The 13,430-nt window shown below is 37.7% G+C and overlaps 1 protein-coding gene across 1 annotated transcript in view; it reads left to right on the top strand.

Moving 5' to 3' along the window:
* INTS7 (integrator complex subunit 7) overlaps nt 1-13,430 on the top strand; it is a 125,891-nt gene that overhangs the window by 7,742 nt on the left and 104,719 nt on the right. Inside the window, exons 2-3 of the mRNA XM_053605370.1 lie at nt 5,043-5,172; nt 5,976-6,122. Coding sequence (XP_053461345.1) covers nt 5,043-5,172; nt 5,976-6,122 — 277 coding nt within the window. The remainder of the gene's footprint in view (nt 1-5,042; nt 5,173-5,975; nt 6,123-13,430) is intronic.

Here is a 13,430-nt window from a genome sequence, read left to right on the forward strand (position 1 = left end):
ACACCCCACAGGAACTGCATTAAAGGGACATGGCATTAGGAAGGTTGAGAACCACTGCCTTAGAGGAAAAAAACATTAGTGACTTTAAGAAATAAAAACACTTTCTGGCTGATTCATAGTTATCTTTGGTACATTTTAAATCGGCATGTTTATGCAAATTGATATAATCAGTGATTCTTTTTCTGGGGCATGTTTTGGGGAGACTACCTGTGCATGGGCTGCTTCCTAACTTTGCCTTTCTTGTCCCAATCAAGGTTAATCCATTACAAAATGAACTTAACTAACCTTGGCATGTAACTCAGTTACTGGCAGTGAGAGGAGAAGGAAAAAAATTCTATTAGTGTGGATTTTCTCAACAACCTCTTACCCTAGTACATATATATAAGAACACATCTCTTCCCTTTTTGTTCCTCTCACCTCCATTTTCAGCATTGCGCTTCCTCTTCTCTGCCTTCTCTGTGTGTTCCTTGCCCTTTTTTCATGTCAGGCCTTTAGAAGAGCCTTTAAGGCTACATGAGCCACTGCCAGACACTTAGAATATCCCTCTTGGCACTGTGTATTTGGGGGAAAGAAAGGGCTTCAATGGAATTTTTTAGATGTATGGGGGAAGAAGTGGGCAGAGAACCAGTAAAGGAGGGATATGTTCTAAATATCTGTTAGTAATTTGAATTAATTTTTCTACAGAAATTTTTATTATAAGTGGTTATTCATTCTCAGAGTACTATGAGTGCTGATAGTGTTCTTGTTTTCCCATGAGGAAAGATTAATACAGTAGAACCTCAAGGGACGTAACAAATTGGTGAACATACGGAGTTGGTCAACATAAGGGACTAGGCCTGCTGTACTGATACGTATATGTGGCACATGTCCAGTCTATGTAAATTGGATCAACTTAAGGAGGTGGTCTACTATGGAACTTCTGCTTTATATTCTTTTTTATTTTTATTTTTTTGTTCATCTACTGTATATTCTAAGTACCCAATAACTAAATGAGGACATTCACAGAACATTACCCACTAGAAAAGTGTAGAAATTGTGCAGATTTACTTTGTGGTTATCTTTTTATTGAAACATTGTGACAACTAGGAAAAAGGCTTCAGATTCCTTCCTTCCTCCCTCCCTCCCTCCCTTTCTTCCTTCCTTCTTTCCCTTTCCTCACTATGTTGCCCTTGGTAGAGTGCTGTGGCATCATAGCTCACAGCAATCTCAAACTCTTGGGCTTAAGCGATTCTCTTGCCTCAGCCTCCCAAGGAGTTGGGACTACAGGTGCTCACCACAATGCCCAGCTATGTTTTGTTGCAGTTGTCATTGTTGTTTAGCTGGCCTGGACTGGGTTCAAACCTGCCAGCCTCAGTGTATGTGGCTGGTGCTGTAACCACTGTGCTACGGGCGCCAAGGTGCCTTCAGATTTCTTTTGTGTTTTTTTTTTCTTTTGAAACAGAGTCTCACTCAGTGGGCCAGGCGAGAATGCCATGGCCTCAGCCTAGTTCACAGCAACCTCAAACTCCTGGGTTCAAGCAGTCCTCCTGCCTCAGCCTCCTGAGTAGCTGAGACTATAGATGTGTGTCACCATCCCTGGATAATTTTTCTATTTTTAGTAGAGATGGAGTCTTGCTTTGCTGAGGCATTTCTCAAACTCCTGACCTCAAGCTATACTTCTATGTTGGCCTCCCTGGGTGCTAGGGTTACAGGTGTGAGCTTTTGTGCCTGGCCTCCTTTGTCAACTGAACAAGATATTCTAGGATACTTATTCCTTGTGCAGATATAATCAGCATTTAAAAAAATTAAAATAGGGCAGCGCCTGTGGCTCAGTGAGTAGGGCGCCGGCCCCATATACCGAGGGCGGAGGGATCAAACCCAGCCCCGGCCAAACTGCAACCAAAAAATAGCCGGGCGTTGTGGCGGCCGCCTGTAGTCCCAGCTACTCGGGAGGCTGAGGCAAGAGAATCGCTTAAGCCCAGGAGTTGGAGGTTGCTGTGAGCTGTGTGAGGCCACGGCACTCTACCGAGGGCCATAAAGTGAGACTCTGTCTCTACAAAAAAAAAAAAAAATAAATAAATAAATAAAAAAAAGAAAACCTAAAAAAAAAAAAAAAAAAAATTAAAATAGTAAAGGAGACATTTGAAAGTGGTGCTGTTAAATCTGTATCAAAGTAGTCATTCTTAGTGGATTTTCTAAAGGATTGAATATTAACTTTTTTATTAATTGTTTTTATTTATGTATTATTATTTTTTTCTTTTTTGAGACAGTCTTACTCTGTTGCCCAGGCTAGAGTGCCATGGTGTCATCATAGCTCACAGCAACTTTAAACTCTTGGGCTCAAGAGATCCTCCTGCCACAGCCTCCTGAGTAACTGAGACTACAGGCACCTGCCATGATGCCTGGTTGGTTTCTTGTTGTGGTTTTGTTTGTGTGTTTGTTTTTGTTTTCTCTTTTTAGTAGAGATAGGGTCTTGCTCTTGCTCAGGCTGGTCTCAAACTCCTGAACTCAAGCAGTACACCCATCTCAGCTTCCCAGAGTACTAGGATTGTAGGCATGAGCCACCACGCCCAACTTTTTTTTATTTTTTAGTCAAATTTATTGAGATAATGAATTGTGTCTTATAAAATCCACCAAATGTATGCAGTCATGAAACCAGGACCACAGTGAAGATGAACATTTCTTTCAGCCTCAAAACTCACCCTTTGCCACTGTGCAGTCAATCCCCTATTTTCTAGTCTCTGGCAACCACCAATCTTTTTTTGTCCCTATAGTTTTACCTTTCCAGAATGTCACATAAAAGAGAATGATAAAGTAAGTGCATTCTTTTGGAGCTGGCTTATTCCGCTCAGCATAATTTTGAGATATTTTATCTGGTTAAAACAAGATAATCAGAATATGATATTGCAGATCACACTGTTTATTGCCATACAGAGATTTTTGACCAATAATGGTTTGACCAACACATTGGAGATCCATGAGGACACACAAAGTTCTTTAGCCTTAGAAGCAGTGCCAGTGCCAGGGAGGTAGATTACATACCAACCCCCCCCCTTTTTTTTTTTGTTTTGCACTCCAGGTTTTTACCTTAGCAGAACATATATCACTCAAAATAGCAAACTATGTTTGTGATCTTTTCAAAGCTACACAGTAAACAGCCACCTATGTTGTTGTGTGAATGAGTAATTGGTTCCTTGTTTATTGCTGAGGAGTCATTAATGGTATGAATATACAATTTATTTGTTCATCAGCAGTTGATGGGCATTTGGATTGTTTCCAGTTTGGGGCTACTTTAAAGCTGTTGTGAACAATTGCATACAGATCTTTATGTAGACATGTGTTTTCATCTCACTTAAGCAGATATCTGTAAGTAGGATTGCTGTGCGTATAGTATTTGTTTTTCTTTATTAAGAAAGGGCTAGAGTGTTTACCAAAGAACTGTATAGTTTTGAATTCCCAGCAAATTCTCACACAGCAATGCGTGAGAATTATAGTTATTTCATATCTTTGTTAGCGCTTGGTATTTTTTAAAAGTGTTTTGTCATTGTAGTGGATATATGATGGTACCTTATTGCAAATTGTAATTTTCATTTCCTTGATGACTGGCACTATAAGACATATCTGTTCATATGCTTATATTCCTAGCATATTTCCTCCTTAATGAAATTTCTCTTCAAATCTTGTCTATTAAAATAATTGGGTTGTCTTACGGTTATTACAACGATGGATAAAGTCCTTTATCAGATATACATTTTGTAGATATTTTCTTTCAGTATGTGGCTTGTCTTTTCATCTTCTTAACAGTATCCTTTGAAGTGCAGATGTTTTTAATTTTGATGAAGTTCAATTTACCACTTTTTAATTTTATGTTTCATGCTTTTTGTATGTGCTTTTTGCTTGTTTTTAGAGATAGGGACTCACTGTGTTCCCCAGGCTGATCTTGCCTTCTTGGGCTCAAGAGATCCTCCTACTTCAGCTTCCTGAGGTGGTACAACGTACATGCGCTGTTTTTTGTGTTTTATATAAGAATTCTTTGCCTATCCCAAGCTCATACAGTTTTTCACTGTGTTTTCTTCTACATGGTTTATAATTTTAGCTTTTACATTTAGGTCTATGGTTCATTTTGAATTAATTTTTGTATATGATACAAGTTAAGGGTTGAAATTCATTCTTTTTTTCTTTGAGATAGAGTCTCACTTTATTACCCTTGGTAGAGTGCTGTGGAGTCATAGCTCACAGCAGCCTCAAACTCTTGGGCTTAAGTGATTCTCTTGCCTCAGCCTCCCGAGTAGCTGGGACCATAGATACCCACCATAAAGCCCAGTTATTTTTAGAAGTAGGGTCTTGCTCTGGCTCAGGCTGGTCTCAAACATGTAAGCTCAGGCAATCCACCTGCCTCAGACTCCCAAGTGCTAGGATTACAGGTGTGAGCCACCGCACCTGGTGAAATTTCATTCTTTTTACTTATGGATATCTAGTTTTTTTTAGAATTACATGTTAAAAAGATTATATTTTCCATTTGAATTGCGTTGGTACTTTTGTTAGATCATTGACTTGAAGACTGTCTTTTTTCCTAATACAAACATTCAACGTTATAAAAGTTCCTTGAAGCACTACTCTAGTTGCACCCCACAGATTGTGCTTTCATTTTCCTTCAGTTCAAAATAGTTTTCTAATTTTCCTTCTGATTTTCTCTTTCACCTGTGAGTTGGTTATTTCAAAGTTCCTTGTTTGGATATTTTTCTCTTACTGATTTCTAATTTAATTCCATGTGGTTAGAGAACATACTTTGTATGATTTTAGTCCTTTTAAGTTTGGTGAGGTTTATTTTATAGCATTAAATATTTTTAATCAATTCTTAACCTTTAACAAAATTGTTTCATATTCATTATTATCTATCTAAAAATTTCCAAATTACTGTTTCATATACCATTTTTATTTTTAAAAGGGTTATCAGTTATAGTTGTATTTTACCTAATTGTTAAGAATGATTGGTATCTTGCTGTTTTTGCTTTGTACCCACAAATTTGCAAGTTGTTCTCTCTTCTCTGTGTTTTTCATAGGTCTAAGATCTGGCAAACTTGGGGAACAATGTGAAGCAGTTGTTCGCTTTCCCAGACTTTTTCAGAAGTATCCATTCCCCATTCTCATCAATTCTGCATTTTTAAAGTTAGCTGATGTTTTCAGAGTTGGGTAAGTCTTTTTAAAGCTCAGTGTCCTTAAGGACTTTGCTCAGATTTCTTTGTTTTATACTATGATCTTTTTCTTTTTGCCTTTTAGGTCTTCTGCATAATTAGTTACCATTTTAGTGGATACACGTGACTGTACACAGCACTCTAGTGTGAGATTTAGTGACATTTCAAGCAAAAAGGAAAAGTATAATTTTAGAGAATACTTAATTTCTTTAGGTAACAGGACAAAATTAAGACAACTTTAATATATTACTATATTTTAGAAAAATCTGTGGTTTTGTACAGGTTGTTTTGAGAAGTTTCTGATTTAATTTAATAACTTATAACATGAGCTGCTGTGAAGCACCTGAAACGTAAGCACTGAATGAATACCCATGTCCTTTTGTTTCTCCCTACCATTCCCTTGCCCACTTCTTTCTACCATATGTTCATATGTACATACATAATATCAGATAGGAAAGGGAAAACAAACTGTAGAGTTACCCTGAGACAGAAGAAGGGCCATGTGACCTCCTGGCCTTGGATGCGATATAACTCTAGGAGTTTTAGTTCTGTTCCAGGGCTATTCCTTGTGTCGCTGCCATTTGGGTGTCCTGAAGCAGGACTACAGGCATAACTAACTGCTTATGCTCAGTATCCACCTAAGGTACAAACTTTAGGTAACTCTTAGTGGTGAGACAGATAATGATAAGGTTGAAAACATTTGCCTGTCACTAAACTTTAGTATCATTAGTGTTATTTTGGTCCCTAATTAAATGTTACTTTCTAAAATGGCCTAATTTATTTTATCTCTGCTTTTCCTAGAAACAATTTCCTGAGGCTATGTGTTCTTAAAGTTACCCAACAAAGTGAGAAGCATTTGGAGAAGATTCTAAATGTGGATGAATTTGTGAAGAGGATTTTCTCTGTGATTCATAGTAATGATCCTGTGGCAAGAGCCATCACGCTCCGGTATACTGTTCTGCTATAATGATTCACTATAAGATTATTTGAATTGTAATTATGCATAAAGAAGCAACGTGTGTACTTTTTTCATTTTGACTATTAAGGAGTTCTTTCTGTTTCTCGCCTAGGATTCAATGCAAAATATGATAAGCATCCCAATCTGTAAATGTTTTTCAGTTAACACATCTGTTTTTGTTGTAGCCATTACCTGTATTTGAAATGTTCCTCTGTCTAGGTAGGTGTTCTAATCAAATAAGTTGGTAGATCTCAACATAGCTTAGCCTAAGCTCATTTTAAACTTTTGCCTTCCTCACCTTGTTCTGCTGTTTCCTGTTAATTTTCTGTATTCTCCCTTAAGTATGTGAACATTTTTGAATGGATAATTTATATTTGAACTGATGGAAAACACCAGATACAGCCATTGTAGTGTAGTTTCTTTAACATTTCCTTTTCTTTCTTGGGATTTAAAGAATTTTTCTGGCTGGGCGTGGTGGCATACCAGCACTTTGGGAGGCTGAGATGGACGGATTGCCTGAGCTCACAAGTTCAAGACCAGCCTGACCTAGAGCAAGACCCCCATCTCTAAAAATAGCCAGGCATTGTTCTGGGCACCTGTAGTCCCAGCTACTCAGAAGGCTGAGGCAAGAGAATTGCTTGAGCCTAAGAGTTAGAAGTTACTGTGAGCTGTGACACCAGGGCACTGTACTGGGGGTGACAAAGTGAGACTCTCAAAAAAAAAAAAAAAAAAAGTGTTTTTTTTTTTTCTTATATTTCGTTAGAATTTCATTTTGTAAGGACCATATTCTCTTTTTAGCTTTGCCATTTACAGAATCATGTGTAATTTTTTTTGACTTTTTTGCTAAATTATAGGGTTTATTTCTGACTGACCCTACCCAGACAATCCTCTCTTTAACCAGGAAGTCTAGGATGTCCCTTCTTCCATGAGTTTCCTTTTTTCCACATAAGGAATCAGTTCTTTCTCGTTCAGAATTAAGTACATTTGTCATTCTTCTTCCTTTTGAGTGATTAAATTGTGACCATCATGTGATACTTTAAAGTCAGTTAATTGATATTTATCTTTTTAAAGCTATGTTCAACAGAACAGAATTTAAATTCAAGATATTCTTATCCTTTTCATTAGCAAATTAACCTATAGGAATTTTTTCAATAAATCAATTTTAAAGGTTAGTGAATGTATGTGTGTAAATGATTCTAGTAAAATGAAAAATTGTGAGGAAAATCATGTGTCTACCAAAATATTAATATAGTGGAACCTCTATATATTGACCACCTAAGGGACTCTAACAAATCGGTCAGCATACAGAATGGTCAACATAAGGAATTAGATCTCTAGTACTGATATGCACATGTAGTGCATGTCTGATTGTGAAAATTAGGTTAACTTAAGGAGATGGTCACTGTAGGGAGGTGGTCAACTATGGAGCTTCTACTGTAGTTGTATAGGTCTTTTTATACCATTGATGATGTAAAGTCTGTTTTATCAGACACAGGAATAGCTACTCCTGCTCACTTTTGGTTTCTGTTTGTGTGGAATATTTTTTTTCCTGTTCTTTTATCTTGAGTCTTTGATAATCCTGGAGAGTTAGGTAGATTTCTTGGAGACAACATATACTTGGGGTTTGTTTTTTCATCCATTTAGTCAGTCTATGTCTTTTAAAATGAAGATTAAGACCATTCACATTCTGGTGGCGCTGTATACCGAGGGTGGTGGATTCCAACCCTGCCCCAGCCAAACAGCCGGGCGTTGTGGCGGGTGCCTGTAGTCCCAGCTACTCGGGAGGCTGAGGCCAAGAAAATCGCCTAAGCTCAGGAGTTGGAGGTTGCGCTGAGCTGTGACGCCATGGCACTCTACTGAGGGTGATAAAGTGAGACTGTTACTAAGGGAAAAAAAAAAAAAAGAACATTCAGTGTTAGTATGTGAGATACTATTCTATTCATCCTGTTGAATGATACCTATTGCTTTGTTTTCTCCCTTGTGTTACTGTTTTGTGAGAGTTGTGAATTTTAACTTTTGAATGTTTTTATACTGGTGAGTATTGGTTGTTCTGTTCCATGTATGTGGTATAGAGCACTTTTAAGTATTTTCTATAGGTCAGGTCTGGTAGTGGCAAATTTCTGTAGCATTTGCTTGTCTGGGAAGGATGTTATGTCTCCTTTATTTATGAAACTTAGTTTTACAGGATAAAAAATTGTTGACTAGGGCGGCGCCTGAGGCTCAAAGGAGTAGGGCGCTGGACCCATATACCGGAGGTGGCGAGTTCAAACCCAGCCCCAGCCAAAAAAAAAAAAAAAAAAATTGTTGACTAACATTTATTCTATTTAGGAAGACCCCAGTTCCTTCTGGTTTGAAAGGTCTGCTGAGAAGTCTGCTGTTAATTCTGATAAGTTTTCCTTTGCAAGTAACTTGTAGCTTTTATCTCACAACTTGTAGGATTTCTCCTTCACTTTGACTTTGATGAGGCTGATGACTGTGTATCTTGGTAATGTCCTGTTTGCTCTGAATCTTCCAGGAGTTTGGTGATCATCTTTATTTGTGGTTATCTAAATCTCTAGTAATACTAGGGAAGTTTTCCTCAGTTACTCTCTCAAATATGTTTTCTATGCTTTTTGCTTTTTCTTCTCCCTCTGGGATACCTGTGATTCTTACACTAGCTCACTTTGCATATCCCTTATCTCTCAGTGATTGATTGTTCATTCTTTTCTACTTTTCTTTCTTTTTTTTTTATTTTTTTAACTGAGTAATTTAGAAATTCTTATGTTTAAGTTCTGAAATTCTTTCTTCTTGGTCTAGTCTGTTGTGAAAGCTTTCTGCTGTATTTTGAAATTCTCTAAATGACTCTTTACCTCTTTTCTAATGTTACCTTTTTAGTGAATTTTTCATTCATATCCTGAATTAATCTTTTTTGTTTCTTTGAGATTGTTTGCTAATATCTCCTCAATTCCATTCATCTTACTTGCCTTCCATAATCTGAATTGCATGTCTGTCTTTTAAACAATTTCCTTTTGGTTGGAGTTCATTGCTGGAGAGCTGTTGAGATCCTTTGGGGGTGTTGAGACAGCCTGGTTTTTCATGTTGCCAGGTTTTTTCGTTGGTTTGTTTTGGGATTTTTTTGCAGTTTGTTTTTTTTTGGGGGGGGTGGGGGCCGGGGCTGGGTTTGAACCCACCACCTCCGGCATACGGAGCCAGTGCCCTACTCCTTTGAGCCACAGCCAGCTTTTTTATGCTGGTTCCTTCTCATCTGGGACCTCTTCTCTCAGCTTAAAGCAGCAGATATGGTACACATATTCTCCTGAGGTGGGACCTCTATGGCTTGGTAAAGATAGAAATTGTTGGGCGGCGCCTGTGGCTCAAAAGAGTGGGGCACTGGCCCCATATACCCGAGGTGGTGGGTTCAAACCCCACCCTGGCCAAAAACTGCAAAAAAAAAAAAAAAAAAAAGATAGGAATTGTTCATTAGATGGTGTGCTGAGGTCCTATTACAGAAGCTTGACCAGGCAGGAGTGGGGAGATGCATCATTGTGAACCCTTAACACTGCTGCTCTGCTGTGTCTTCCCTGTTTTCCTATGATTGTCACAGGGCCATTGTGGCAGGACAGGCCTGTGGTGGAAGGTATGAATGCAACACTATGTTCACCAGTGGGTTGGGATGCCTGTTGGGGATGGAAGAGGTCCTACGGGCACAGCGTGCATACTTTAGGGCCTGGGCAGCTGAAGTATTGGGCACCTGGACAGTGCAAGGCACATTTGGGGTCTGGTACATGCATAGGGCAGAGCAGGCCCATGAGGCAGAGCAGTCCCCTGTAGTGTAGTGAGCCGATGAGCAGCACACCACAGGGCAGAGTAGCTATTTTTAGTAATAAGTACTCCTGCAGGCCATCAGTTCTTATTAATAGGTGTGAACTACTGTATAACTTTTAAAGAAAGAGTTAAGCCCGTATGTACTAACATAGAGATACTAAGTTTAAAAAAAAACAAGTAGTCAAATCTTACCCATTTTATTAACTCCTTTTTGCTAGTCAATATCAATATGTATGTTTATATAGGCTCAGAGTGATTATTTTTGGCAGGAGTCATTGGGTTATGGATTACAAGAGACTTTTCCATATGATTTTGCAATGTTTGGATTGTTTTCCACAATCATTAGTTATTTTTTTTTAACTAAGAAGACAATAAAGACAAATAATAGCATTTAATGATGTAATGAATTTTATAAATACTTTAGCACTACCTAAATATTGTGAAAAGAATGTAGATTAATATTTGAATATTCCATTCATTTTGTGTGCTTGCCTTTCTCTTAGTTGTGGCAGTTGAACCTTGCCTCAATTCTTTTTCCCCACCTCCTCTTCCCCCTTCCCCTTTTCCTCTTCCTCTACTTCCTCCTCCTCCTCAGTCTCACTCTGTCACCCAGGCTAGAGTGTTACAGCCTCAGCTAAGCTCATGGCAATCCTGCCTCAGCCTCCCGAGTAGCTAGGACAACAGGCATGCACCACCATGCCTGACTATTTTTTGTATTTTCAGTAGAGACAAGATCTCACTCTTGCTCAGACTGATCTTGATCTCCTGAGCTCAAGGGATCCTCCCACCTTAGCTTTCCAGAGTGCTAGGATTATAGGTGTGAGCAACTGTACCTGCTTTCACTGGACTAGAACACGGTGGTGTTTTCAAAGCTCACTGCAACCTTAGGCTCCTGGCTCAAGTGATTCTCCTGTCTCTGCCTCCCAAGTAGCTGGGCCTATAGATGTGTGCCACTACATGTGGCTAATTCTTATAACTTTTTTAGAGACAGGGTCTCTCTGGTCTCCTGGCTTCAAGTAATCCTCCCACCTCAGCCTCCCAGAGTGCTAGAATCCAGATGTGAGTCACCATGGTTGGCCATCAGTTCTTTTAAGAGCTGTTGTTATCAATAACCATTGGTTTCTAGAAAGCTTCTCAAAAAAAGAATCACTTTAATAAGGAGGGAAAAACCCATCAGATTGTAATTAAATATTTTTTTTTTTTGAGACAGAATCTCATTCAGTCACCCTGGGGTTGAGTGCTGTGGTGTCATAGCTCACAGCAACCTCAAACTCTCAGACTCAAGTGATCCTCTTGCCTCAGCCTCCCTAGTAGCTGGGACTATAGTTGCCTGCCACAAAGCCCTGCTATTTTTAGAGATGGGGGTGTCGCTCTAGCTCAGGCTGGTTTCAAACTCGTGAGCTCAATCTAATTACCTCAGCCTCCCAGAGTGCTGGGATTACGGGTGTGAGCCACCAAGCCCAGCCTGAAATCAGATTTTTCAGCAGTAGTACTGGATGCAAAAAAAATTGAAGGAAAAAAAATTGAGCTAAGAATTCTATAGCTAGTCTAATTGTCATTTAAAAGACAGATAAAATGAAAAGATTCTTGAGCACATAATACCTTAGGAGGTTTGCCATATAGGAACCCGTTATGTAACCATTCTTAGGGTAGGTACTCAATTAGGAAGAGGAAAATCAAGCTAGAATTGGTAGAAATAAGCAATCATATAGTTTTGTAGAGTAGCAACTAAAGACCAAAAATAAAACATGTAACAGTCTAAAAGTAAAATTCTAAACATTAGCAATACAATTGACAGTAACAAATACTTCTGAAGAAAATATATTAATTTTTAATAGCCTTAGAAATTTTTGTCATTCATAATTTTTGCATGATATAAATAAAGAAGTGATTGAAGGTGAAAATTACTCTTAATTCAGCATATTATCTAACATTGAAAATTTTTTTTAATGTAGTCTTATAAAATGTAAAAAGGAAAATTTTTAGATTTTGTCATTAACATTACCTATTTTTTACTACGTTTATTTTGTAAGAAAAAGTATGATTCATCAACAAACATTTTAAAATGACGTTTAGCTTAGAAAGCTAAATATATTAAAATGTAGGTTAAAATATTTTTTCAATATTTTATTATGAAAATTTTTAAACATAGAGCAAAGTTAAAAGGATTTTACAACAAATACTAATAACTACTGCCATTGATCTTTTATTAACTTGCTTTATCACATATTTATCCTCTATCCATCATGGGTGTAATTTTTAAAAACATAATTTCATAGGCTAGGCATGGTAACTTATGCCCATAATCCTAGCACTGTGGGAGACTGAGGCGGGAAGATGATGAGCTCAGGAGTCCAAAACCAACCTGAGCAAGAGTGAGACCCGTCTCTACAAAAAGTAGAAAAATTAGCCAGGCATGGTGGCATGTGCCTTTAGTCCCCGCTACTTGGGAAGCTGAGGCAGGAGGATCACTTGAGCCTAGTTTGAGGTTGCAGTGAGCTACAATGATGCCACCCACTAGCTGGGGCAACAGAGCAAGACTTTGTCCAAAAATAATAATAATAATAATAATAGTACATTGCACACAATGAGCTTACCTCTAAGTATGTCAGCATTCATAATGTTAATTAGAGTTCAGTTACGTTTACAGGGTTGCCTAGTTTTTTAATGTGAAATTTACATACAATTAAATGCACAAATCTGGGTGTTGATAAACTCCTCATATAATTTCAACACCCATCAATATATATATCAACATATGGACTGTTGCTACACTATGCTGAAAGAAGCTTTACACAAAAAATACCTACTGTACTTATATAAAGTTTGAAAATAGACAAAAATTTATCTATGAAAAAATCAGAATCAGGATAGAGGCTGTGTCTAGGGAGGTGGATGGCAAAAACTGATTATTTCATGTAAAGCTTCTTTCACCATAGTGTTTTTGAGATTAATCCATTTTGTATATCAATAATTTGTTCATTTTATTGCTAAGTAGTTTTCGATTATGTGACTATAACATAATTAATCTCTTATTCGTGAGTATATACACTGTTTCCAATAATGAGCTATTATCAGTAAAGCTGTTAGGAACATTCTTGCGTAAGACTTTGTGAACATACTTTTCTTTCTGGTAAATATATTCCTGGAAGCAAAATTGCTGGCTCATAGGTTAGGTGTATATTTAGTTATATAAGAAACTGCCAGACCATATAGAATGGTAAAACCACTAGCAGTATATAAGAGTTCTACTTGATTTACACCTTTGCCAATTTTTAGTGTTGAACACTTTTGTTATGTGCCTTTTGGCCATTCATATAACTTCTTTTGTAAAGTGTCTATTCAAATCTTTGTTTTAAGAGATTGTTCAGAAGATTGTTTAGATTTTATTATTCATCCTGTAGAGTTATAGGGTTTTTTAATACCCTGAGTACCAGTCTTTACTCAGGTAGATGTTTTACAAATCACATAAAAAAACAGACAAACTTCTTTCG

The sequence above is a fragment of the Nycticebus coucang genome, chromosome 10 (genome assembly GCF_027406575.1).
Source record: "Nycticebus coucang isolate mNycCou1 chromosome 10, mNycCou1.pri, whole genome shotgun sequence".
NCBI lineage: Eukaryota > Metazoa > Chordata > Mammalia > Primates > Lorisidae > Nycticebus > Nycticebus coucang.